The sequence below is a fragment of the Entamoeba invadens genome, assembly GCF_000330505.1.
Source record: "Entamoeba invadens IP1 unplaced genomic scaffold scaff_1105074726715, whole genome shotgun sequence".
Taxonomy (NCBI): Eukaryota; Evosea; order Mastigamoebida; family Endamoebidae; genus Entamoeba; species Entamoeba invadens.
The window spans coordinates 463,343-487,712 of NW_004440286.1; the positions used below are offsets into that span (position 1 = coordinate 463,343).

At 30.0% G+C, this 24,370-nt stretch overlaps 3 protein-coding genes across 3 annotated transcripts; 1 reads left to right on the forward strand and 2 right to left on the reverse strand.

Annotated features, from left to right (window-relative positions):
• Positions 1-192: 192 nt before the first annotated feature.
• EIN_488240 (dual specificity protein phosphatase, putative) lies at positions 193-858 on the forward strand (the record flags this gene model as incomplete). Its single annotated transcript, XM_004256015.1, has 1 exon — positions 193-858. One exon carries the CDS (start codon positions 193-195, stop codon positions 856-858), a length of 666 nt encoding a protein of 221 aa, XP_004256063.1.
• Positions 859-993: 135 nt separating this feature from the next.
• Positions 994-6,867, reverse strand: EIN_488250 (protein serine/threonine kinase, putative; the record flags this gene model as incomplete). Its single annotated transcript, XM_004256016.1, has 1 exon — positions 994-6,867. The coding sequence occupies one exon, from the start codon at positions 6,865-6,867 to the stop codon at positions 994-996; it is 5,874 nt and encodes a 1,957-aa protein (XP_004256064.1).
• Positions 6,868-7,670: 803 nt separating this feature from the next.
• Positions 7,671-9,893, reverse strand: EIN_488260 (hypothetical protein; the record flags this gene model as incomplete). Its single annotated transcript, XM_004256017.1, has 2 exons — positions 7,671-8,719; positions 8,795-9,893. 2 exons carry the CDS (start codon positions 9,891-9,893, stop codon positions 7,671-7,673), a joined length of 2,148 nt encoding a protein of 715 aa, XP_004256065.1.
• Between the last annotated feature and the right edge of the window lie 14,477 nt (positions 9,894-24,370).

The following is a 24,370-nucleotide window of genomic DNA, read 5'->3' on the forward strand; positions in this document are numbered from 1 at the left end:
AAATACATTTTTTACTGACTCAAAATGGTTATTTTTTGACGGATTAAATAAAAAATTATTATTATATAATAAAAAAACTATACCCTGAACCATTCAAAAAGATTTCTTTTCTTTAAAGCTTCAAATTTCTGAGAATAAGGTGACATGCACTATTTGAATCTTCTCCCAAAGAATTGAATAATCACTATTAGGATGGGAAACGACAACTCCATGAAGTTGACTCAAAAAAATCGCGACGAGGTTTTGCAACACATTAACACGGTCACAGAGATCTTGCCAAATATATACCTTTCTTCAAGACACGCTGCAGAAGACCCAAACACTTATAAGCTCAATGGCATCACTGCAGTCCTATCACTCACTACCAACTTAACTAAATACCCACAAAACATTAAAACTAAACACTTCCACGTCCAAGACTCTTTCTTCTTCTTGTTGGATCAGGTGTTAACAGAGTCACTCTGCTGGTTAATCGAAATGGTGAATTCGGGACATAAAGTACTTGTCCACTGCGAAGTCGGCGTGTCGAGAAGTGCATCGGTTGTATTGGCTTACTTGATGATGGTCAACCATTGGACTTTGAAACAAAGCTTCTTGTTCTGTAAAGCAAAAAGAAGTGTAGTCTGCCCCAACCCCGGATTTATTATCCAGTTGTACCAATTCCAAATCAAAATGGGCATTAAGGACACCACTGAAAATTCTCTCTTTGTCAAAGGGCTATTGACTCAGTCTAACACTTTGTATAGAGAAGTACCAGTTAGAGCACTTTGGAACTCATTCTTGGAAAATGGGTTTTCATATGAAAAAGCTATTAAAGATCATTGCAGAGTAGCTGCTTCGGCTAGTCGAAGTGCTTAAACGCCGTGTGTATTATGTAAAATATCTTTCTTGTAATTCAGTCATCTTCATTCTTATTGTTTAATTTTATTATATTTTATATTATATCTTATATTATAAAATTAATAGAAAACAAATAGTAAACATTTAATTGATTCACCACCCTTCTAATGAAGTGTTCGTTTTTTGCGAGTCTTCACTTCTTTCAGTACAGTGTTCGTGAGAGGAAGAGTCTGAATGTGAAGGTTTTAAAATGTTTTTGGACACATCTTGACTCTCTTCGACAGACCCATTTACATTGTCGTGTTGATGAACACTTTCATTTGATACATTCTGAACAACTTCTTCTTTCTTTTTTTGAACCACATCTACACGTGTCTCAGAGTTTTTACTCCTTTCACTTGAACGTTTGTCTTTATCGATAACAATTTGAGTGTCGAGTTTGGTTGACTCACTTTCAGGTAACGTAATTGAGCTGTTTGAAATAGGGTTTGTATGTACACTTGTATTTCCTTTATTATTAATTTTGTCGTAATACGTTTCAAGCATTTCAACAACAGTGTTTGCACTCACTCTTGTGTCCGGTTGATGTGCCCAAGCCTTTGTTATAACGCTCCAAATTTCATTAGACAAGTAACTTGGCTTGTCAAGTCTTTTTCCATCAGACACGAAATTAGCGATGTCCCAGGGGTATTTAAAATCATCTCCATCAAATGGTTCTGTCCACTTCAACACCGAGAACATAGTCACTGCAAGGGAATAGATGTCTGCGGGCGTTTGGTACTTTTCCCTTCTCAAAATTTCAGGAGCCATAAAGGCTGGAGTTCCGACGCCATTGGTGAAGGTCATATTCACAAATGAACTTGTATTTCTCGACGATCCAAAATCAGTCAATTTGGCATTGACATTCACATTGCGTTCGATTGTGATGACTAAGATGTTATCGGGTTTGATGTCTCGATGCATAATCCCATTCTTGTGTAAATATTCAACTCCTCGTGCTGCATCAAACAAGAATTTGACACGAATTAAGTACGGCACATGTATTGCTTTCTTCGAATCACTTTCACTCGGTGACTCCAAGGGTGTTTCAGTAAGATTTGGAGTATCACTCTCTACATAGAGAGCAGTGTCTGCCAAATCACATTTACTTCTTTTCATTAAATCGTTGAGACTTCCATATTCAGCAAATTCGGTGACCATACAGATCTTTGTGGGGAGAAAACACGCGCCGAAAAAATGGACAATGAAGTCACTCCGAAATTTGTCCAACATGGCGACTTCGCGCTCAAACTCTTTCATTTGTTCCGACTCACTCTTAATTTGTGTGATCTTTAACTTCTTGATTGCAACTCTATTGCCTTTGTAAAAGCCAAGAAATACAACACCAAAAGAGCCTTCACCTAACTTCTTTTCAGTCTTTAATTCGTCGGGGTCGAGGCGGGTAGAAATCTCAGTCTCCACCACCATTTTGAGTTCTTCAGTGGATGAAGTATTACTCAGAAGACCAATTATTTCAACTGATATCTTCTCAGTGATTTTACTTGTGCATTTTGGGAGAATTGTTCCTTCGAATTCACAAGCTTCACCGGGGCAAAGAATGACATTTGTTGGTGATATTTTAAATTCATACTTCTCGTTGTTTTCTATCACACTTATGTTTATCTTTATTAATTTACGAGAACAATTTCCTATACAAAACTTCTCCTTTGTTTCGACATTGACTTTGACCCACTCCATTTCACTTCCAAAGGTCAATGTGCGCGTTGAAAATGTGATGTCAGACCCCGGGTGTTCTAAAAACTTCACATTGGAGTGACTCATCTTAAATTTGGTCTTCACTTCTCGATCAAAGTACTCCATTTTTGTCCAATACACTCTCTTCACTATTTTCTTGGTAATGGCAGTGCCAAAGATCACAACGATTTTCGACACTTCAAATACAAATAGAAAGATGATCAAAAAAATTTCCCATTTTGGCTGTTTTTCACAGCCCGTTGCGCTTGCATTGATTACATACCACCAGTCACACATAATACATTGTGAATTATATACAGCAACACAATGGGCAACATCTCTGTAATACGTGCACATGTTGTTTGATAAAATGGAAAGGCTCTCACATTTTGTACATATCCCATTTTTGTCACACGAAGTACAATTTTTATTTGCGAGCGTCGAATTGCACAACGCACAATTGTTGTTGTTACTCTGATCAATGAAGTACCCATCGACACAATCGGTACACCCATAAACACCAACAGAATTCTCTTTACAATTGTGGATGTCTTTATTAGTAGAACACAAGTGGGAAGAATTGATAAAGTAGTTTGATGCACATTTTGTACATACAGTGGACTGATAACACGTTTCACAATTTTCTGGGCATTTTGCGCACTTTAAGTCTTGTGTCACATAATATCCAACTACACACTTTTTGCAATACTGTTGGTAATACTCAGTACAATTTGCCAAATCGTATTTAATAGAATAACACGTATCGCCACTTTTAATAAATCCTTTGAGACATTCAACACATTTATCATTGGAATTTACACACGTTTTGCACGGACTTATACACGCAACACAGTTGCCATTTGTTAAGAAGAATTCATCCTCACATTCAACACAGCGACCCTCAAAGTACTTCAAACAATGTTTAACTGTTTGTGTTAAAGAACATACATCCTTCAATTTGCCCACCTTGTTATATTCACTTGTGAGGTAATACTGGTCATCACATGATATACAATTGTTGCTGTTGTCACACGAAGAACATCCAGAACCACATTGCCCGCATTCATATCCATTTACACTATAATTAGAATTCGAACAAGAAATACAACGGGAGTTCATCACTTCACATGTATAATTGAACGAAGCAACTGGGACACATGTATTTTCATTCGTTAGAATGTAATTTGTAATACACGACAAACAACTTGTCGTGTTACACGTTTCACAATTTCTCGTGAGGGAACAACTCACACAATTTTCGGAAGTATCATAATACCCTACATCACAAGAGAGAATCGTATCTTCACTCACAAAACCAGAAATCTTCACACACTTCCCATTTCTTTTTGTGTAATTAAGAGACACATCACAGATGTCACAAGTTGTACCAGAAGTGCATTGTATACACCCAATATGCGTTGTGTTACACAACTCACACTTCCCATCATTCAAGTAAGTCTCTTTGGGGCAAATAGAACAGACCCCACCACGCGAATTAACACAATTTGTTTGTTCAATACATGAAGTTGTTGTTGCGTCTAAGACACCTAACAAATAATCTTCTTGACATGATAAACAGTGTGTAGGGCTATCACATATGTTGCAATTAGCGGGACATTTAATGCATTCATCTCCATTAAAGAAATATCCATATTCACAATTTTCACACAATTTTTGGTCTTTTGGCGAAATACTTTGGCAATGTGGAATAGTGCTTGCGTCCGCATTGACACAGATTCCATTTTCTCTCTTATGTCTACATATCACACAGTCAAACTTTAGATGAATCAAAAACTCGTAGTATGTGTGCATTAATTTACACGTCCCGTTTTCTGAAGAAACAATTGTTTTACTCTCCGTGTAATCCATCCAATTTCCTTCTTCTGAAAATATGAGGTTTGCTCCTTCAACAATAAGTTTGGGTTGTTCCTCTTGTTTAATTAAATTTAGTTTCTTGTTTCTTCCACTTTTTAAATTGGCGGTAGTAACAGGAATTACCATTTCCAAAGTTATTGCGTTGTTATTACCAGAAAGTGTCACCAAAGACGAGACGTAGAGTACAAATATTTTGTCGTTTGTTGTCAACTTGTTTGCAGTCAATATAAAAATTTCGTTGGGATAATTATTTGCTTCAATTGTATAATCCATAGAGTCTATTACAAGTACACACGTCACAGTTGTATCACCAAAACACGGACATGAATATGCAACCCTTTCTTTTGTGGAGTAAAAACATATTTTATTGTCAAGTTCAAGTACTTGACATCCAACGAAATCGCTTGTTTGTCCAATAACAACTATTTGTCTATCGCACGAGTATTGGTCCGTTGCTATCCCATTAATTATTCGATCATCAGCAAAGAAGAAAACGACATTGCTGCACTGCACACATGTCGGAATGCGACTTATAAGAATTTCATTAGTTGTATTATCAAATAAGAGAAACCGTTCAGTGTGACTATTGTAAGTAATTGCACCAATATAAAGCGTTTTTACTTCCTCTCCAATAGTCATTGGAGTAGACGTTGTAATTTGAGCAACATCAAACGAAATTGCATGTACTATTATTTCGTCTGAAATTATTGAAAGTCCAGTCCCATTAACAGAATCTAATACACATGTTTTTGTTTGCAAAGTGCTACTCCCTAATACATCAATTTGTTTCACTTCGACGTGATCTTCAATATTTAAGTTCGAATTCTTTCCCATCACTATTGAAATGGATGTCTCAAGTTCATCTGCTATGGTGTATACAGAGTTTTCTGTTATTATGAAATAGTCCGACTCAATGTTCCCGAGTATGGTACCACTGCCATTCATTATCACAGACTTGCTCGTTATTAGACCACTCTCTAACACACTAATATCACCGACAAATTCGATAGAGTCACATATAACAGTTCCATACACTTTGACACCTCCTTCAAATATACAACTTTGAGCAGTCATTGTCCCTAAAAGATAGCTGTCTTTCTCAGCTACAAGTTTTGAAAAATAAACACCTTCTTTGGCATTGTATACCTCCTTCTGACTGATAATAAGGTGGAGGGTATTGTCTGGCATAAGAGAACTTCTTTCGCAATCATCCGCCCAATAAACATTTCCCTCAAAACGACAAACGCATCCAACATCAGTGTTAAGTCCATACCGACTTCTTTCACCATTCAAACAAAGTAATTTAACACCGTCATATTGACTTGAACGACTTAAAAAGACTATTTTACCATTTTGATTTGAAAAGTTTGCACTTTTATATGCCATGCCACTCAATATGTGAATGTACTTTGTCTGTGGAAATACAATATTCTCAAATTGAACACTTCCTTTTAACGTTACTCTTAAAGGTGGGAGTGTTGTTGTTGATTGAATTATAACACTATTGTCGAATATCAAAACAATGTCTTCGTCTTGTCTTTGTTGAAAGACGAGACCACCCCAAGTCGACGGAGAAGTGTTGTCAAATGTGATTTGTGTTTGGTTAGACAAAATTGTTAACTTGAAGATGGTTGAATTTTTAGTGCAATCGGGGTAGTTCATTGTGAAGTCTTTAAAATTGACAACTGAGTACGGAGCGTTGATAAAACACATACAAGACTGTACTGGTGTTGTATTAGTGTCACATTGTGTATATCTTCTATACCTCCCTATTTCACAGATTGGAAACAATCCGGTACTTGTTACACTCAATTCCAACCCAACACCAGAGAAGGCATATACACATCCAGTGACTGTGTCCATCATATTAATGTCTTGTGTTAGTGTGGTAGCTTCTATATAGAAATATGGTCTTTGAGTATTAATAAAATCGATATGTAGAATTTCAAAAGACTGGATTTTTAAATACACTGGAAATGACCCGATTTGGACAGTAGTCTCATAACCACTGTCTATGCTATTTCTTGTGTTTTCAATAGAAATAATGGCATTGTTTTTCGACTCTTGTAATTTGTACGTCCATTTCACTTGGGGAGAAGACTCTAAGATATGAAGAATTTTGAGAGTCGATGTCGACTGAATTTCTACTACTTTGGAACACTCCGAAGAATATGGGTCGATGTAATAATAGTCTCGGCCACTAAAACAACAGGACCCACTGAATGTGTATGTGTAAGTATACTTCCCTAACCACAAAAACGTGTTTTCTTGCTTCACATCAAAGCCAGTTTTGCAATCGGTCACAATGCATTTACCATTTGTGTAGTACCTAATGTGGTTATCCGAGTCACTCATCCAGTTTTCAAAAATGGATGTCGAAACTCGAAGAAAGAAAATTAAGACAAAGAGACGCACCATTCAAAAATAAGGGTGATCAAGTTTTCTAAAGTTTCATTTTCGCTTTTTGACTGTTTGGATTTTTTAAAAGTTGTTTACTATATTTTTGTTAATAAAAAAACCATTTTAAATCGTTTTAATAGTTAAAGCAAAATTATAAAAACAAAAAAACAGGGATTTGTCATTTAATTTTATGTTATTGAAGTGTTCAAAATTTTTCCTTTTGTTTTGAGTGAAATTTAAGCAGCACTTTTCTTTTTGAATGAAATTTTTCTTTGAGTTGTATAAAAATGTTTTTAATTTGTCTAATAGTCTATTATATAGCTGGCAGAATAAGAAAAGTTGTAACCGACGTGGTTGTTTTGTACAAAATATAGCGAAAATCATTATCGTTTTATAAAGCGGCAAATCAGACTTTAAAGCAATAACTGGAGAAATGCATTTAACTGGCAGTGATAAAAAAGGAGATAAAAGGTGTTAAAAAGCGTGAAAGTATTCGAAACCCGATTTTTATAAAAGCGATCGTCATTCAAAAGTGGGTTGGGGACAATTTAATTCTGTTTAAATTGGAAAAATGGAAGATAAAGTTTTATTACAAATAAATTAAACTATTGTTAGTAAAACACTGTTTTTTCCACTTTAATTACTTGTGAGACTTATCCATTCAAAAGATAAGCATATTAAAGTTAATGCTTTATTGCAATTGTCCCTGTTTACGTCCAAAAACAAAACTGTCAATGTAAAATTAAGAATTGAGTAAAGATCTTAGTTTAATAAAGTGTATATAAGAGTAAAACATCGTGTATAACTAACTCCAAAATCACTTAAGACAAAGCTGAATACTCTGATTTCTTTTTCTTCTTCATGAAATACATCACAACTGCAACAATGATTGCAATAACAACAGCCAAAAATAGAACACCACCAACAACTCCTATAGTGATCCAAATCCACGTGTCGTCGTCTTCTTTTAATGTATGACAGACGTCTTCAATACATTTTTGGTTCTTATAATCAAACTTATATCCATCATCACAGTATGATGCTGCGCATGTAGGAGTCCATTTATTGTCATCCCCACAGAGGTATCCGCCGTGTGCGTGTTCAATAGTAATTTTACTATCACATTCACTAGTTTCTTTCACAAGTCTTTTGTTACGTGAGTTGCATTCAGTTTTATACTTCTCGACGATTTCAAGTGCTTTGTCCATGAAAAGATCGATCTTGTCTTCTGAATACCCATAGATATCAACTCTTTCATCAATTTCATTTGGTATAAATTCACGAGGAACCGTTTCAGTTAAGTCGTAATTGAACTTGTACGTCTCAAAATAAGTCACTGTAGTCGATACTCCCATGTCATATAGTGCTTTTTGTTCTTCGTCAGCAATGTCTTTCCCTTGTATAACACTCGACGGCGATTGTCCAACATCAAAATGTTCAATATCTCCTTCGGGGTCTCCAACATATCCAACTATAATCGCCTCTCCTCTTTCATTCAATCCTTTCGTGAAGAATGAACACGTGGAGTAACAGAAAGAGTCTGTGAATATCACAATTTCATGGGGTTTTCGTGGGTTATTGACGAGTTTCATCTCAACCATCTCTTCCACAAACATATACGAAGGTTGTGTTCTGTTATGTAATGCTCCATTTCCATAATCTACTGTTTGGTATTCATTGAACCATTCCCCTAAATCCTTATCAGAATTATCTGTGTCTGTAGAGTTGTAGCGAATAGTGCAATCTGCCGGATTGACTAGACCAGCTCCAGTGCTTGTTCTTGTTTCAATAGCAGACAATTCACTTGAACGGACTGTAGTAATAACATTTTCATCAGTGTGAGGGGCTAAGAATTTCTCGATGTTGAGTCCTAAGAGTGAGTTTTCAATCGCATAATGAGAATTATAAACGTCTTATATATCATTGGTATTATAGAGATACAAACCCAGATCAATATACCCTCCCCCATTAAGAGGAAGTATCACGGAAATTGGATATTTGTTCTGGTCAAACAACAAAGAGCAGTTTGAGAGTGTATTGTAGATTGATATATACTCTTCAATTGTATTAAATGAAAAGCTTTTCAATACCAAAAGGTTGATCTTTTTGTCATTAAAAACTTTGCACTGATAGTCCTTAGTAGTGTCTGAAAAATCAAATGAGAACTCTTCATCAATTGTATAATCTTTTTTAAGTGGCTTCTCTGATAAGTCGAGTGGAAAGATATCTTCATACTTCAATGGAGAAAAGTTGGAGCCAACAGCAAGATTTCTAAGTTTAATTTGGCTCTTTTGTGAGAGAGAAGTCAGTGGAACAAATTTGAAGTAATAAGGCACAGTCACAACATCACCACTTTCGTACGTGATTGTAAAAGTTTGACTGAACTCAGCTTTGGTGAGAGGGTTTCTGTTGAGTGAAGCGAAGGGCATTAATGTGAGTGCGTAAGTAAATCGTGCACTTGGCGCTTTCATGGCGACGTTTTTGGCACCAAAGGCTCTTATCACGTCGAATGGAGGAAGTCCATTGATAGACACCACAGACTCGTTTTTGTGCTTTTCAATGTCTCCTACCAAATTTGCTTGTGGGAGCAATCGAAGTGTCTTATTCTCGTCGATGTCAAAAGTGAATGGAAGGAGGTAATAGATGTTATCAATAAAGTAATTGTTTTTGTTTGCGTTCACTGAGTTTAATGATACAGAAAGGTGGAGATCATTAGCGTCTCGAATAATTTGTTTTAATTCATAGTAAAATGAATATAAAGGACCATCGGTAACGTCCAAAGCGTCTATCCTAGCTATTATATCATCTTTTGTGTAATAATTGGAATCGAATGCTGGTTGTGGTGGGTTTTTTAAAATATCATTGTAAGCATAGATGTCAGTGTACAAATGTTTGAGGCCAGACAACATCTTGATTTTGTTTGCACTAGTGATTTGTAGAGAGTCAACACACTCCATCATTTCTTCTGGAGTGTACATCTTCAGCGCAATCAACTCGTCGCACTTCGTCGAAATAGCCAAGATAATATATAAAAAGAAAAGCATCACGTTATTTTAATTTAAAGATAGGTATGTTTTTATATCACGAAAAAATTCGAAATTGTTCATTGTTTTTTCATATTATATGGTAATGAATTTATCAATTTTTATTATCAAATATTAGATTTAGTCAAATAAATAAATAAATGTGTATAATACAATAAAATGTGCCACGGTATTTTTGTTTATTTCTTTTCGATAGAACTAAAAATTATCTTAAAATGCCAACCGCATTTTTAATTTGATAAAACTACAATTCAACGATTAGTTTTATTAATAATAAATATATTAATAAAAAAAAGCAATCTATCACAAATATAAATATAAATTTCCGAATTTATCAAAATGCACTATAAAAACGAATGGAAAACTCGGAGTTAATTTATTTTTCAAATATAGAAGCGGTTTATATTCTCATTTTATAAAAAAATTTCAAATTCATTTTTAAACTCCCCAGATTGATATACAAAAATACTTTTTACTATAATAATATAGTTTAAGTGTTATTATTTCATTAACATATTCATAGTATTTTTATATATATATTTATTATAATTATTATGAAATAATATTAGTTTAATTTAACGTTATTTTACTATTATCTATTAAAAATATTTATAATTAATATTATAGTTTATTATATTAAAAACAAGTATATAATTAATAGTTAAATTATAAATAAATAATAATAAATAAATAATATCAATTTTAAAATAATAAAAATATGTATTATATCATGTAATACATTTATTAAAAAAAATGATACATATATTTGAAATAAAAAACCATAAAAAATAACCAAAAAGTTGAATATCTTATAATTTGTTGTTTATTAAATCAAATTAACCCTTCGAAGATGGGAAAAATCAAAATTTGTAAAAATATAAATCTTAGTCAATTGTAATGTAAATGTGACCTTTTTTTCTTTAATTTTTTCAAAAAAAGCTAGACACCCTGGAACGACGGCTCTAGTAAATTTTTATAAATTATAGTAAAAAAAGTGAATTTTTTGTTGAAGTTGGGATGAACAAAGGGTCACTTTTTTGCTTGATCCTTTCGGAAACAAGTCACAGTTCAATGGAAAAGTCAGATCAAAATTTTATTGAGATGTCTACAACCTATTACAATAATAAAATTAATTATAAAATATAACAAAGACCAAATTGCATCATAAAACATACAGGTCTGGAATAGTCAAAATCAATTGCATCATAAAATAACAAAGAAAAGAAATTAAAAAACAGACTTTGAGGTGTATTGAAATTTCAATATGCAATTGATCAAAAACAATAACAAGGGAAAATAAATATATTTTTTGTAAACTTTGAAAAATACAAAAATTTAAAAATTGTGTTTTACTATTTTTTCTATGATACAAAAAGATAAGACGTAAAGACAAATTTGTTTGTTCTGACTTTGAAAAATAAATCTTAAAGAAAATAAACAAAAATAACTAAAATACCTTTTCAAAAGTATCAAAAATCGCAAAATCGAGAAAAATTTATAAAAACAACTTTAACAATAAAAACAGTCGCATTTAAATATAATTTGATCACCACAAGGTTTTGTGATCACTCGTTGAAATTCACGACATGCCACTGTCGAGGAAGCAAGGTATTAATTCATTGTTTGTTATTTTATTTTTTTATCATTTTCAAACAAAAACAAAAGGCAAAACGTGTTTTATGCAATCTATTTAGAATATAAAGATTTGTATTTGGTAAATAATTGTTTATTTTGCAGCCACTGTTTATTCATTTTCAAATTATGCATTTTTGGACAACAAACAAAAAACTAATAGTAAATGTATAGAAATAATCAAAAACAAGTTAAAAAACACAAGTGTAAAGACATCACAACTAAAACCAATGACAACACTTTTAACTATAATTTATTATAAAATAAATTAATATATTATTAATAATTTATCATGTTATTTATAATAGTTTTATAATTATGATTGTTATATAGTATAGTAACAATCAACAGAGACAATTTTGACACATCAACAATCATATCTTTTCTACAACGTGATTTCAACGAAGTAATAAATGATCACATTGATATAACAATGTTGTGTAATTAAAACTATATTGTATTTTTAATGTACAATTATAACAAAAATGGTATAATGACTTTTTTAAATTATTATCATAATAGAAAATACATAGTGTTTGTAATAAAGCGCGTTTTGACTGAAATACATAGTTCAAATTTAAAACAAAACAAATAAGCATTTAATATATATAAACAGAAACACACTGGTTTAGTGAATGATCAATAAAATGATTATATGTAAATCGCAGTTCAAAAGTCTGTACAACCGTATTTATAGAATTAGCTAAAGTCCCGTTTTTTATTTTTGTTTTTTCCTAAAAAACAAAAAATCGAAAGTACAGACTTAATTACGAAAAAAATAACCAATCCCGTTCAATTATTTTCTTACGATATCAGGACTTTATTGGAATATTAGCCAGCCTTTTCCAAAAAAACCCGATCCCGTTATTAGATTGGACAAAAATTGGATATTCTACTAGACAACACACACAGTATAGTTGTGCTAATTACACAACAACAAACATCTCAGTGAACTGAATCCGAATCATTTATGTCAAAATACTAAAAATTAATTTCGTTAAAATTTTATTTCAAACAAAAAACAAACTCGTGGTTTCTCTTTCAATACAAATAATAATAAAATTTTGAGTTCTAAAAACCAAAAAAATAATAAATATTATCAAATGTCCTATAAATTTTCTTTGATTTTCGATGCATAATTTAAATAGTTTTGGATTATCAATTGTTTGTTTTACTACAATTTGAATATGTTCTCTGGACACTTTTTCTGGTCGACCCAATTTTTTTCGGTTTTGCCTCTCCCCCTCTTTTTAATTCAGATATTATGATTTTTGAAATTCCAACTATTTTTGCGACGGCACTGTAAGAATAATTTTCTTCAAGCAACGCTTTTGCTCTTGCCATTTTTTTTCTGATAAATAAAGGGTTGACTCTGAAGGTTTTGACATATAATAATTATCAATTTTTTTAAAAATGCACTTTTGGGATCATTTGTGTGTTTTTATAAAACAAAAATACCAATATTTCATATTTTATATGGAAGTTTTTTATGCTTAAAAATTCTTCAAGTAAAAAAAAGTTTTGAAGACCGTTTTTTTTCTATTTTACTTAGAAAAATAATCAAATTTTATGACAAAAAAATTAGTTTCCTAAAAATAATACTCAAAATAAAAGCAAATTTTGGGGTCACTTCGGTACAGACTTTTGAAAACAGTAAAATATAATTGATGTAGTTGTTATATAGATAACAATTTAAATCATTTGGATGTTAAAATTGATTACATACTTTATTTATAATATTATTTTAAAGTGAGGCGAGAAACCCACACCTGGAGAAAAACCCGCATTTGTTTTCTAATTACTTCTTTTACCACAATTGTTGTATTTTTTTACTTCCAGAACTCGAAAAAATAGAAAAGTCGGGTCATTATTGTTTATTTTTTTCTTTTTTGTATTTTTTATTCAAAAATAGAAAATGATTTAAGTTTGATTTGAAATAAACCACTAAATAAAATAACCACCCACATATTTACATAATTTTTAAGTATTATTAAACAGGTTTTAAATGAGTTTATTGAATATATTTAATTTTATAACACAAACAATTTTAATGGTTTACTGATATAAACTATAAATTTTAACTTTTAATTGTTTGATAAAACCCAATTTCTAATAATAGCTTCAATTTTTACAAGACAAATTCTATAATATAGTAAAAATAGCAAATATATTCGAAGATTTACTTTTTTGAGACAAATCTTTTTTATCAATCCAAAAATGATGGTGTGTATTTTTGTTATTCATGATTTTCTTGATTTATAAGTAACTGACAGATGTTTCCTATCACGTGTATTGCAACCATTAATATAAATATTTGCAACATATGAATATATAAACAAAAAACGGTTTTAGATTTATGTTTTTTGGAGCATATTTTTTTATTTGCATTTTTCATTACAAACAAGGATTGATAATATTAAACAGTTGTTAATTGTTAGGAGAGTATAATGGATATTCGTTTTATTTATTGATAACGCCAAAGATCACAAATTCATCTTTGTATTTTTTGAGTTTTATAAACCAAATGGTAATTTTTTAAAAAACAAAACTGAAAACTAAAAACAATGTATGAACGCTCAAAAGCGGAGAAAACACTGAACTTATTTAATGCACCACTCAAAGATGCTCAACTTATTTCGTTTTGTAGTCAAAACGAAGATACAATCAAAGAGCTCCCAGGTTTATGGGAGCAATTGCACTATATAAAGAAGAAATGTCCCACAGCCACACTTGCTTCTATTTCCAAAGTACTAAATGCAAACCACAACACGTGCAAGGCTTTATACAAAAAACCCTCTGTTGCTCATCCAGGAAGACCCCCACTTTTGAATGAAATTCGAAAGGCTCGGGTAACACAACTTATAGAAGATAAACAAAAACACCAGAAAACCATTGTTTTCAAACGACGTAAAAATGATTGTTGAAGAAGCTGTATTGAATTTACTTAGTCCTAAAAAAACTATATACTGGTTGAGGCACAACACAAATATTAAACCAGTTGTAGTAAATCCACTTGATAAAATGAGAGCTGAAATTGATCACGAAGAGTTAAACAAATACATCGAAGACGGAAAATAATGCTTAACAACGACATACAGTATTGTGGAAACACGGTGCGTTTGGCAGGAGTTGACCCTGCTCTGCTCCTTAACGTCGATGAAAGTGGGTTCATACATTATGTTGATTTTAAGAAAACATACTGTTACTGCAACCCGAACCTTCCACATGACCAATATTACTCAGTCAACAGAAGTGTTAAACGTATAACTCCCGTGGCTGGGATATGGGCCAACAACACCAAAACAAAAACATTTTTTATTGTTACAAGACACACTGTAAACAACGACTTAGAAGAGTATTTACTTTTCCGGGACATTGTTATAGTCTATCAGAAAACAGCATTTATGACATCTTCAATATTTATATATTGGATAACAAAAGTGTTATTACCAGACTTGAAAACCAGGCGTTCAACTCCAGAGTTGCGTAACGAGTGGGCGGTCATTGTAATGGATGGGTTGAAGTGCCATTTAACTAATGAGGCTCTTAAACTTTTCAAAGATAACAAAATAGCCGTGTTAAAACTGTGCCCACATTCTTCTCATTTGACACAACCTCTTGACGTTGCTATATTCGTCCCAACAAAGGTTTGTTATTATAATTAATAATAAAAATATAACAATTCAATATTAATTTATATAAAAATAAAACTATATAACTAATACAAAGAAACTAATAAAAATACCATATAAAGATAAGGGGAAAAAATTCTTATAAAAGAATCAGTTGAAGAAGTGTTGGAAATACTAGGGCTAGAAAATGCCGATAAAGCCAGAGGAAAGAAAAAGGAAATTATTAGGACACTTTATCAAGGCACGCTAACAAAAAAATGAGTTGGAAGATTTTGCTATGTCACCATTATCCAAACAAATTGTTTCTATTTACGCCTAATGGGATAGAGCAACATCTGGTTTAACGATTAACGGTGCTTTTAGAAAATGTGGGTTTTTCTACACACAAAAGAAAAACGTGGTGTTGGTAACCAAATAAGGGTTAATTTTTTTCCTGAAAGATCACCACTTATCATGGGAGAATTCGGATTGGATGTCGTCAGAGAAAAGAGTGTATTTAAAGGAAGAAGAAAAGTTGTTGATGCTTTAGACTGCAATTTATCGTCCGAAAGCAGTGAAGAAGGCGATGAAATTTGTGAAGAAGTTTCAATTGAAGTATAACTTGTCATTTGTTTACTTAAATTTTAATATATTTTTAATTTTTTATTAAACATGTAAATCAAATACTATTTTGTGATTTATTTTAATGATTACCAAAAAGAATTAAAAACCCCAAATTAATGAGTTTTATATTGAATTAAAAATAGAAAATTACAAGATTGTTTAAAATGCTCACCACTTAAAATAGAAATTGTAATCAATAGAAATGGAACAATTATATTATTTAATAGTTATTGAAAACTAAAAAAGTATTTCATATGATTACTTAAGTCGTCTGTCATGTTCAAAACACCTTTTATGGTTTGTGAAACTGTTGTTAATTAAATATAACTTACCAACAGTACTTGAAACAGCGGATGTTTTAATATTCAAACAAGTTGTAATATTATATATCTTGTTTTTGAACTCTTGGTTTGTCATTGTTTGTTGGCTTCGGATATTTATTAACACAAAGTTTAGAACTTATAACATATAACAAGTAGAGTCAATCGATATACAAGGTTTGTTTTTTTGTGAAATTTTGTGTTGATTTTCATTGATTATTAAACTGACCTGTTAAAATATATATTTATTTGTTTAACGCGAAAAAAAAATATCTATACTTCTCTGTTGTAGTACAATCTATTATGCATTGTATATGTTAAGCGTTATGTTTAGGAAACGTAAAAGACCTCTTAATGTGAGTATCAACGTTATCGAAACATGAAACGTAAAGTTAATTGCATCGTTTAATTTATTAGTATACAACAAATTAATAGTTTATTTAACTATAACTAATAATAATTAATTTGATAAAATATTTTACATTTAAGGTTAAGATTAATCTTTTTAAAAAGTTCAAGAAATAAACTTTCAATACTTGTTTTTATTATTAAAAAACTATAAAAATAAATAATTTATATAACTTATTTATATAATCAATAAAACTTTTTATGTATTAAAACAAGCATTTTTTAATTATAATTATTAATTAATAAATAATGTGTTAAATTTTAGTCCACGACATTATCATTTTTATTTTTGAATAATAGAAACAACTTTTTTGTTAAAATTGTAAGTGTACTTTTTTTCAATTAATATTGGTTTAAGGAAGAAAAAAGAAAAAAGGTGCGGGTTTTTCTCCAGGTGTGGGTTTCTCGCCTCACTTTACCATTAATAATATAGAGTCTAAAATAATAATATAATAATAATAAAATAATAAAATATTTTATTAATTGACAATAATGGTAAAATAATGTAATTCAAACGCACCAAATAACTAAAATATTAAAATAATTTTTGTTTTAAAAGGGATAATTTTAAAGAATATTTTAAATTAACGACTATCTGTTATTCCACGATAATGGATCAATGAGAAATAGACATATAAATGTAATTTATAATTTTATTAACAGTTATAGTTAAAAACAGTAGATAATTTATAATGTATTGTTTCTTTGATTGATTTTGTAACGAATTGTGTTTTGTGTTTTAAACAGACGTTTTTGTTAATTTTTTTAAAAATAAATACAGTGTGGTTACCCCGTTTTGTTCAATTGTTTTAATAATGCAAAACGTTTATAGTTATTTTAATTAATGAATACTATTTTAACAAATTAAATGCAAAGAACATTTTTGGTGCGTTTTTATTTAGAGATTGCTAAACAATAAAATGGTTTAAATTAATTAAAGGTACTAATTAAATCTCGCATAAAACAACGTCACTTGCTACAAACAAAAAAGTTTGTGATAAAACAAAGAAAATACTTGATATAAATTTGAATAAACACAATAATTGAGTTGGTTATTTCAAGAGTGTTATGGATATATTTATAGTTTCAAGTTGCACTATTTTAAACAACAATGTGCAAAACCAATTTATAATCAAAAATTATCATTTTTAATCCTTATATCCCGAAAAAACATTTGAATAACCAATAAATATCGTAAATCAACATTAAATAATTGTGTGAAATAACACACAAATTTCTTGTTATATTTGGAATAAAAATTCAAAAAATAAATAATTAGAGTCATTTAAATAACGTTGTCCCTTTCGATTTTTTCGATGCATTTTCTATTTTATTCGAAATGAATTCAAAATAAATTTAAAATGCCATGCAAAATTTTTTTTTGTTTTTTCATTTTAATTTTTTGTTTATTTTTCAAACTCAATAACAAATTAAAACAATAAAACAATAAATTTCAAGATCATTGTTATTTTTCTGAACAAAAACGTTTTCAGATAACCATCGCAAAAGGTCGCGTTTGATTAGAAAGAACTTTAAAGGCGAGAATGTGTTACAAAGAACATAGATAGAATTGTGAATTGGATAGTAAGACCAAATTTACATGTTTCGGGTGTGTATAGCATACAATTGTATTGAAGACTGTTGACAACATTTGAGTGTGGTTATGACACCAATTCTATATGTTAGTTGCTTCTTAGCTACTTGTTATTAAACATCAAATTTCAAACACACAAAGTCTTATGTTTTTTGTGTTCGCTGAACCCATTTCAATTTTTACCCTTGTTATAAATTATTAATGATTGTTAAATTATAGTTTATATAATTTCAATTAACGAGCATAATATATAAAAAATATCATTGTATTTTTTAATAATTTACAATTATTTTTATAAAAAAAATATGAAAAAAAAACAATTTATAATTGTGATAACTTGACCCGACGATGACAATATATCTCTATATGATGCTTAATTGGCAGTTTTGAATTTTCAATAAGTCTTGACTCTCGTCTGATCTTTTTAATGCTTTTTTTCTAAGCGATTCATCCTTTAATATGGGTCCTAAAGATGTCATACACAACTTGACTGCTTCTTCACTAACATAATCCTCGATCTTCCGGCAACTTTTTTTTATCACTTTCCATACAACGCTCAACGCTTTTGTCAATCTTGGTACAAGTCCACATGCAATAAAAGAAAAAATAATATTCTTCGAAGTTGTGACTTTTCCCCATGCATTCACGATTGTTAAAATCTGAATTGCATTGTATGACAATTCCGAATAATCTTCTTCAGAAAAGGTGGAATCTGTTGAGCACATGCGTTTTTGGCTACCAAAGATGCCAACATCTAACATCTGTAGTAGGTGTGAAGAGTGCGTTGGCATGAAAAAAAACGCGAACGTTGTTATCAGTTAAAATTTTAATTGCAGATACACTCACTTGTGATCCATAACGATCCATTATGAGTGCTACTTTACCATGATAATTTAATTTTTTTCTTTTATATTCAATTGATGGTATAAATACACATTGAAGCCACTCGTTGAACAAAACTTTTGTCATGAACGACTTCCTTGCATACTTCAGACAAATTCTGTCTTTTGTTATTCCGTTCACTAATAATTCTTTTTCCACAGACAATATAGGAACAATGAAGAATAGCGGAAGTGATGAACTGTCCATACAAATAGTACCCAACATTGTTTGTCTTTTTTCCTCCCTGGAAATTGGCACGTTCACATTGGATGTACCGTCTCTGGCAGATATTATCACAGTGTGATCCATTTGATCCACCCATTTTTGGAACCCCGACTCATCACAATTAAATATAAAGGCGGTCGGAATTCCACTAATTTCATTATCTAGTATTTCAAAATAACAATTAATTTGTTCCATGTTCACGGTAACTCTTTCTTCTTCCATTATTTGACCTTTTGCAGTTTGAATTCTTTTTTCTTTTGTGACGAAACCATAGAGACTTTTTGCGTTGATGTCTTCGCGATCGAGGTCGTTGATTATAAACGACATCATGTCGTTATAAGTTGCAGGATCGTTACTCTTTTCTCTTTGTTTAACAAACTCGACAATCAATGTCGATTCGAACTCACTAAACAATGACCCTCTACCTGACTTACCTCGCTGCTCTTTTACCAATTTAATTTGTTTCTTCCACACTTCTTTTGACAATTTTGTTGTCAAACTTTAATAAAATTTGTTACTTTTAATTCCCAATTTCTTTGTCATGTATTCTTTACATCTAAACAACTGAATTCGTCTATTCGGAGCAGCTTTGTTTCTTCCAAGTTTGAAAAATCTGGTTAATGTGTCGAGCACATAATCATAAAAATCTACTCTGTTGATCTTTTCAAGATAATCCATTAGTTTATCACAATCAAATTCGGCATCTGATAGACAAGGTTCAATCTGAATGTCTCTCTTAAAGTACGGGTCAATTTCCTCCATTGATAATGAAGATTCTTCGTGTCCCTGTGTGTGGTCATTTTGTCTTCGTCAACTTCATCAACTCTTTCTACAGAGTTAATAATATCAATAGCATCATCATTGTTGACGTGTATTTCAGGACTTTGTTGTGTTTGAGGAACATCATTTTGTATTGGATTCGAAACAACACATTCCCCTGGAAGTGGACATCTCAACTGTTTTAATATTTAATACAGTTGGTTAAATCCATGATGTTTCTGTTCATAACTCTTTAGGATTGTTAAACAATTAACAATGTGGGTGTTAATTTCTTTGATGTCGAGCATACTGCAATACGCTTTAAGTGATGCTTCAAGCAATTCCTCGATTACTTTACATTGACACTTGAAGTACTCCAAAGTTTCTGCCATATCTGCGGTGGTGTAATTTGGTAGATTGTTGTAATTAAATAAACTTCTATTGACACATGCACACATTTGTATATTCAGTTTATTATACAAATCCTGTATATACTGGAATGTTTCGGCTTTAACATCTAAATTATAAATTGGTCGAAAGACATTTTCAAAGTTAATGGGAGTCGAACCAATCAATGTCCATTTGTCCCAATATCCAAGTGTTGGTATGGGTGATGTATTCATTTGTTATTTCAAGTTTTCAAATATATTTATATATTATTTCTTATTATCGAAGTTTCATTTTAAGTTAAGTTGATTTTCGCAAGAAAAGGGAAAATAATAGAGCAAAAGAAAATTTTGTTTTAACAAAATTAAAAATAATATTTACTAAAAAAACTCTATTTTTTATTATAGTTGAAAACTGGTGGTAAAAAATGTAGAATTTGTCTTTGATTTAAATTTTTGATAAAATCGTTTTTGATTCTAAAAATACAAAACTAAAAAAATTAGGTTTGGAGAAAGGACAACTTTGTTTGACTGACTCTACTTATTACTATAAATAACTTTGCCGCCTTGCATTTGATTTGACGAAAAAATGCAAAAATCTGCCTCATCATCAGAACTCGAAAAATAAAACAAATTTTCAAACAGTGAAGTCATCACCATTGGCAATGAAAGATTCAGATGCCCAGAAGCACCCTTCCAGCCATCATTCCTTGGTGTGGAAGCATCAAGTATCCACGAGACAACTTACAACTCAATCACAAGGTGCAATGTCGATATCAGAAACAAGTTATATTAAGCATTTATTCCTTCGATTCAATTTAATGTACCCAGGCATTAACGACAGACATGAGAAGGAGAAAGTTGCAGATGAGAAATGAAATGGCATAATCAAGGCTGTTCATGCTTGGTTCAATTTAATTATATTTGTGTAGGTGTTCATTTGGTTTAGTTTTAATATTATTATCGTTATAATCAATCATAAAATATATTATAAATTTACTATCAGTTATATAATTCACAAGTTGATTAATTATAGTTTGATTATAATTAAAATTACTATACAAATTATTATTCTTTTGTCACGCATTGTATAATGTATCCAAAACTGCTATTTTTCTCAACTTAAATTGATGTTTTATAGCGTTGTTTTACCATACAAGATAATTATTTTAATGTTATTATTGTGTTAAATGAATAAAAAACAAAATTAATAGTAAATAGTGGGTTTTTATCGTAAATTATGTTGTTTTTTAATTCTCTAAGTATTTTTACTTTGAGTGGAATCCATTTTTTTATTTTAAAAACAATATTTTTGTTATGTTGTTATTTTATTTTGGTTTGGTTTGAACCAATCTTATTGGTTATATCAAACCTACAATCTTGCACACTTTTTAAGTGTTTTTTATTTTGTTTTCGAAAAACTTGAATATCTGATAATATTATTTAATCAATTTTATTAACATTTTTATTTGTTTATGAAAACAGTTTATTTTCGTATTATTTTTATTACTAATATTAATTTGTTAAATTGTATATTTTATTGTTTGAAGGACGAATCTTTAACAAAAACCGATTAATTTGAGTTTATGAATGATGAAATGTTTTATAAATAATTCAAAAGTTTGAATTTAAGTTGAACTATTTTATCAAATAAGTCAAAAATCATTCTAAATTGTTCATTAAAAATCGTCATTATTTTCATTTTTTTGGAAAGTGAAATTATTTTTTGAAATTTTTTTCTGAAAAAAAAGAAAAAAATAAAATTTTTTCAGTCCTCGAAGGGTTAAAGAGTGTTAACTCAATTATTTCATTTGAGTAAGCAAAATTATTTTTTTATAAAAAAAAATCTTTCAATTAAATTCTTTCAACATTGTTTGACAAAATGATTCACATTTTTGTAATACAACAACAAAAAACTTAATAAGTTTTACATTCTTAATTTGTGGTATGTTAAAATTTTTACTATCATCATTATACGGAGAATAAACACACTTCAAAGTGTCAGTTGAAACATTCAATATAACGTTTGAAGATGATTATTAATGAAATTACTCTTCGAATTCTGCTTTGTTTTAATTTGCCAATACATTGAAAATTTATTGTCACCAAATTCGTCAATAAAATTCAAGTTTTTTTCGCTTTAAACAATTTCTTTTTCAATTTCACCATTATCATTGAAATTGTATTTTATTCCATTAATCAACACAACCTCATTTTTGTTAAAATGTTCACCAAATTAGTTTTTGTTGGGGTTTTGGCTGGAATTTTCCAATTAAAAAATGACTCATTCCAGTTGAAACAATAATGTTTACATTAACTTCGATTTTTAAATCGCCATTACCACCAACTATATTAAATAATTTTTGTGTATTTGAATTGTAATAATATTCGAGGCCAACAACTTTTTTGTTCGTTGTAAGATTGGGTTGTTTGTTTTTGAACTTTGTTTCTTTTGTGGCCTTCCCACTTTCTTTGTTTTGTTTCAGTGTTAACCAAAGATGAGTTGCGCCCAAGTGTTGGCCTCTTCGATGTTCATTATCAATCATTGTGTGTTTGGTTTCTTTTGTTTTTTGATTGTTTCCATTTAAAAAAAAGTCTAGTATATTTTTCTGATCGTCAAACCATATTGGTACATTTGTGGAAGTCATTGTGTCTTATTTGAAATAAAAGTAGAGTCAGTCTAACAAAGTTGTCCTTTCTTCAAACGTTGTACACTTCTATTTTTATTCTAAAAACATTTTTTACATTTTAAATCCCCAAAATAATACCCTCATAACCACCATAAAAAGCATTATTTGTTTTTTTGGTTTTTGAAATTTTATTTGTTATTTTTTATTATTTTAAACCAAAAAATAAACAAAAACGAAAATAAAATTAATTTGAAGATCCTCATTGTTAATATTCAAAATTCATCCCAATGAAAACCATCGCAAAAGACTGTTCTTACGAAATGAGTGTTTTTTCGGCGAGAATTATTGATCAATTTGAAGTAAGAATAATTAATTTGGTAATACATACCGGTTTAGTAGTCTCGTATAAAAACAATAATTGGTATCATGTGTTATTTAATGGTTTATTGATTGTTAATAAATTGTTTATTGAATGATTTATTCTTTAAACAGTATGAATCTTTTTATACGTTTCTATAAAAGTTTAATGTATAAATTTGTAAACAGCTTCAAATTGTTTCTTAAATCGACAAAAGTACAAAAATATATCAACTAATATTTAAAAAATTGTAAGATGTGAACAGTAAAAAGTAAAATAAAGATGGTGAAAGAAGAAAATGTTTTGATATTATTGTTAAAAAAATATCAAAAAAAATTATAATATAAAAATAATTAAATAATATAATTAACATTTAAATTTATTCCATAAAATAATATTCGTAACAAATAAACACATATAAATATAAAAAAAATTTTTAACAAAAAAAAATGATTGTGGATTAATTAGCTTTGTTGTGGATTAATTAGTTTTGTTGTGGATTAATTAGTTTTGTTGTAAATTAATTAGTTTTGTTGTGGATTAATTAGTTTTGTTGTGGATTAATTAGTTTTGTTGTGGATTAATTAGTTTTGTTGTGGATTAATTAGTTTTGTTGTGGATTAATTAGTTTTGTTGAAAATTAATTAGTTTTGTTGTGGATTAATTAGTTTTGTTGTAAATTAATTAGTTTTGTTGTGGATTAATTAGTTTTGTTGTGGATTAATTAGTTTTGTTGTGGATTAATTAGTTTTGTTGTGGATTAATTAGTTTTGTTGTGGATTAATTAGTTTTGTTGTAAATTAATTAGTTTTGTTGTAAATTAATTAGTTTTGTTGTGGATTAATTAGTTTTGTTGTGGATTAATTAGTTTTGTTGTGGATTAATTAGTTTTGTTGTGGATTAATTAGTTTTGTTGTGGATTAATTAGTTTTGTTGTGAGTGAATTAGCTTTGTTCTGAATGAATTAGTTTTGTTGTGGATTAATTAGTTTTGTTGAAAATTAATTAGTTTTGTTGTGGATTAATTAGTTTTGTTGTAAATTAATTAG